General features: G+C 46.0%; 1 protein-coding gene across 1 annotated transcript in view; it reads right to left on the bottom strand.

Moving 5' to 3' along the window:
- Positions 1-5000, bottom strand: part of grin2ca (glutamate receptor, ionotropic, N-methyl D-aspartate 2Ca) — a 69648-nt gene that overhangs the window by 2194 nt on the left and 62454 nt on the right. Inside the window, exon 11 of the mRNA XM_076299100.1 lies at positions 2746-2978. Within this exon, the coding sequence (XP_076155215.1) occupies positions 2746-2978 (233 nt within the window). The remainder of the gene's footprint in view (positions 1-2745; positions 2979-5000) is intronic.

The raw sequence follows: 5000 nt of genomic DNA, 5'->3' as shown, positions 1-5000 counted from the left end.
CCCTGGATCAACCTCTTACATGGCATTCAATAACACACCACTCACACACACACACAGGGTTAGACCTACACACACACACACACACACACACACACAGGGTTAGACCTACACACACACACACAGGGTTAGACCTACACACACACAGGGTTAGACCTACACACACACACACACACACACACACACAGGGTTAGACCTACACACACACACACAGGGTTAGACCTACACACACACACACACAGGGTTAGACCTACACACACACACACAGGGTTAGACCTACACACACACACACACACAGGGTTAGACCTACACACACCTTTATCAGTCCACAGCAGATCAGCCTTGTGTCATGGCACTGATGGCTAATCCATCAATCATCAGAGTCATTAATGGACTTATGGATCAACCTCTTACATGGCATTCAATAACACACCACTCACACACACACACACACACACATACTCCAACAAGGCTGACATAAATACTCAACCTCTTCTGCTGGAATTCATAGCGCTGTGTGTGTGTGCGTGTGTGTGTGTGTGTGTGTGTGTGACATTAAAAATAGACTTGCTTTTAAATGACTCTGTGCCTGGCGGAACGCTGGGAGAATAAGAAGTTCTCACAGGTGTGAATTATGCACGCCAATTATTTCTGCCTGACACCTCAGTGGAATAACATCTTTTGTGTCGCACCCGTCACTTAGAAACCAGCGGAGGATCTCTCAGCGCATCTGACAAATGAACTGAAGACAATTACGCCACCGTAGATGAGATTCCCGCTCCGTACCGCAAGCCCTACGCCCGTTTGTTTGGGTTCAATTTGAGGCCTTTTGTATTTGTCAACAAAAAAAAACGCTCTTTCAAGATGACGGGAGCCCATCCAGCTGACCCTGCAGCCTGCTGTCAGAGTGGTGTTTATTATATATTTTATATATTCATATATTTAGATATTTTTATATATTTATATTTTCACTCTCCTGCCGGTGCTGAATCTGTCCAATTCTTATTTCTGCAGTGCGCCGTTAGCGGAATGCTAAGCGCGTTGCGAGTGCGTCAGTCTTAGAAATGAAGAGTCTCTAATGAGGGTATTAAAATTCGCTTTCCAGCGGCAGGTATAGGGCTGGGCTAGGCGTGCCAACGCCTCTGTGAGCAGGAGAGCGCTTTACTGCTTTTACTCTCGTTTGTCATCTCACTCTCTGGCTCTCTCTCTCCGCTGTGGGACCATTTGATATTTAATGCCATCCATTTGTAGTAGTCTGAGGCAGGTGTGTTATAGAGGTGTATGTGCTAAAGATGTGTGTGTGTGTGTGTGTGTGTTAAAAGTGTGTGTGTGCTACAGAGTGGAGTGTTAAAGAGCTGTGATATTTAATGCTATCCATTTGTAGTCGTCAGGTTTGTGTTAAAGAGGTCTCTGTGTGTGTGTGTGTGTGTGTGTGTGTGTTAAAGGTGTGTGTGTGTTACAAAGGGGAGTGTTAATGATGTACTAGGTCTGTGAAGTTACAGAAGTAGGTGCTACCACCCCAAACCCACATCCCGACTGGTTCTACAGCCCCAAACCCACATCCCGACTGGTTCTACCACCCTAAACCCACATCCCGACTGGTTTATATAAGACCTAGCATGACATGAATAGAAATAATCTAACATGCTAGGCTAGCTATAGCATGAATAGAAATAATATAACACGCTAGGCTAACTATAGTGGCATAGAGTTGCCTCTGTCAGAGCAGTCTAATCTCTGCTGTAAGTGAATCTAATCTGGCATCAGTAAGAGTGTGTGTGTGTGTGTGTGTGTGAGACAGCACGGTGGGATTAGGGGTGATGATAGACCCTCAGCTGCTTCTGCGGAGCTCCGAGACAGACGTGGAGCACTAATCAGCACCCAGGGCAGGAACGTACGGGTCTACGGTTCTATGGACGTGGAGCACTAATCAGCACCCAGGGCAGGAACGTACGGGTCTACGGTTCTATGGACGTGGAGCACTAATCAGCACCCAGGGCAGGAACGTACGGGTCTACGGTTCTACGGTTCTACGGGTCTACGGTTCTCCTGCGTCAGCAGGATGCGGCCGATGTTGGAAATGAAGTGAATATGAGGGGGATGTTTATCAGACCAGGCGAGACAGAGGAAACGGCACACACACACACACACACACACACACACACACACACACACACACACACTTCCTCTGTTCTCATCAGAGAGGACGCGGTGATGCAACTCGCATTCCACTGTGAGTTAAGAAGCATAATGAACACACACACACACACACACACACATTCACACACACATTGGGGCACAGATAGACTGAATGATTGAAATAGCTGTGTGTGTGTGTGAATGTGTGTGTGTGTGTGTGTGTGTGTGTGTGTGTGTGTATGTGTGTCCATGCATGACAATATAGGCAGCAAGCACGTTCATCACTTTCCCATCCTTTTCTTTGGGCAATGGCTGGTGGTGGAGGCTTTTAGAAGGATTGAATAGGATTTGTAAGGCACTGAATGTGTGTGTGTGTGTGTGTGTGACTGTGTGTGCGTGCGTGCGTGTGTTTGTGTGTGCCTGTATGTGTGTATGTGTGTGTGTGTGTGTGTGTGTGTGTGCGTGCGTGCGTGTGTGTGTGTGCGTGTGTGTGCATGTGTGTGTGTGTGTGCGTGCGTGCGTGCGTGCGTGCGTGTGTGTGTGTGTATGTGTGTGTGTGTGTGCATGTGTGCGTGTGTGTGTATGTGTGTGTGTGTGTGTGTGTCTCACCCTGCTGATGGCGAGCAGGCAGTCCAGCCTCTCAGACTTCCTGACGGAGTGGCGGAGCTTCCAGTAGAGCAGGTGTTCCCAGGAGAAGACCAGCAGGCTCAGCCCCATGGCCACCAGCAGCATGTAGAACACGCCGGCCATGTTGTCGATGTCCAGCTTGGAGCTCATCACCTCCTTCTTCTCGTTACGGCAGATGCCCGTCAGCCAGACCGTCTGCAGCTTCTGCGTGTCTCCTGCAGGGGGCGATACACAGGGAAACACAGTCACATCCCACGCACCTCTCACACTTGTCTCATACCTGTTACACTCCTGTCTCACACTTGTCTCATACATGTCTCACACTTGTCTCACACTTGTCTCATACCTGTCTCACTCCTGTCTCACACTTGTCTCATACCTGTCACACTTGTCTCACACTTGTCTCATGCCTGTCTCACTCCTGTCTCACACTTGGCTCATACATGTCTCACACTTGTCTCACACGGCTTCTACTAGGGTTGGGCGATGTCGCCTAAATTGGCATTTGACGATGTGTACAGTAAAACATTGTGATGGACGATGATATCGTCGGGGGCGGGGGGGGGTTTCGTGTAGTAAACAGCCTATAGGTATGTCTGTACAGAAATACATTTATAATGTTCTACATAAAAATAAAAAAAATGCTATTATATAGGCTATACGGCCTGATGAAAGTGGACAGCTAAGAGAGACATACTGACCAGGCTATCGAAGTTGTGTGGAAGATCTAATCCAAGAAAATTGTTGTGAAAGACGGATAGACAATCAATCTGAACACTTGCGTGTGCACCAACCAGCGGAATATTACACATTGACAGACTTCGCTGGACCCAGCAAAAAAGCTACTTAAGACTACTATCGTGGTCACTCATTTAAAATATTAGTACTATGCAGCATCCCACGTTATCAGGCTACCATCTATGCTGACTATAAGGGCGGCGGGAAGTGAAAGTAAAGGGCTGCAATCGCGCAGTCCAGGCTATAGGAGGGCGAAGTAAAAACACTTTTACAAATAACGAATCCCGATTACCACTCCGCTGCTGTCTGGGACTTTTGCTAAATGCATGAAATACAAGCCTTACAGTGAAAGACGGATAGGCTACCTTCTGATCCTATAATTAACGAAATAAATGGTTTATTTTAACACAGAGAAGAAGGACGCATTTGGCGCTCGCTGTAGCCTCGCAAAAATATTTGAGCGCTAGAATGTCCTAGTCGTAGCCTAACAATAATAAATCTATATTTTCTGCTAAAACATTAGGCTACATATTACGTCCAATGTAGGCTATAGGCCTGCGAGACATGTAGGCTACTAAAGGACAATTAGGCTACACATTCCCGTCACAGTCAGGAATTATTTGAATAAGAGGGTAAGTCTTTTATTTTACAAGACGGTAGACTAATACGTGATAACTGTTTGGCTGACAGCCTTTAAAGTAGGCTCAATTTCATTTTCAGGGAAAGGTTTTTTTATGTTTTAGCCTGTTACAGCAAGAATTAGTGACTGGCATGTGGGGGCGTGGCATCACGATGGTTGCTTTCCATCGTGATGCCTGTCAACCATCACGATGGACGATGATATCGTCCATCGGCACAACCCTAGCTTCTACGGCTCTCAGTGCTGGCTTACTGCCTATCTCAGTGATGCCCAGCTAATTAGAGGATCCCCTCTATTGAAATCCGGAGACTTCTTCTTCTTATTATTATTTTTCTTTTTACCTTTTTACATTTTTTGAGAAGTTTATACTTTTTGAGATATTTGTAATTAAAAGTGTATTTTTCCCCCATAGACTTGAATGGGGGCTGTGATGTCATAATAGAGCCAGCTGCGCTCGTTAAGTAGTTCTCAGAGCAGTTCCCAGGCTAATTAGAACACTGGCACAGGTGTCACCTGTGAGGAATTCAACTGTCTCAGCTTCTAAGCATAAAATCTAGCTCTACCTGAACTACACATCCTGTTAAGTGTTTCCTGTGTGTCAAAATAAAAGTCCCAGCCATATCTCATGCATTCAGCATTATATCTCCAGAACGGCTTGACGTACATGCTTCAAATTTGGTACGAGTGTTTTTATGGACTCAAAGATGAAGTGAGTTGGAGGTTGAAGGTCAAATGTCAAGGTCAAAAACACCTGGAGTATGATATCTCAAGAGTGCCATGTCACACAAGATTCAAATTTATGTGTTGCAGTGTCTCAACTGTATCTGTTGATTTGGGATGAATGAGTGTTTCTCATTCT

The sequence above is a fragment of the Alosa pseudoharengus genome, unplaced genomic scaffold (assembly GCF_046254945.1).
Source record: "Alosa pseudoharengus isolate Yale_2024_CS ecotype anadromous, Long Island Sound unplaced genomic scaffold, YU_APseudo_1.1 YU_APseudo_1.1_scf_21, whole genome shotgun sequence".
NCBI classification, from domain to species: Eukaryota; Metazoa; Chordata; class Actinopteri; order Clupeiformes; family Clupeidae; genus Alosa; species Alosa pseudoharengus.
Note: the sequence above shows the minus strand (reverse complement) of the source record. Positions and strands in the feature narration are given on the sequence as shown.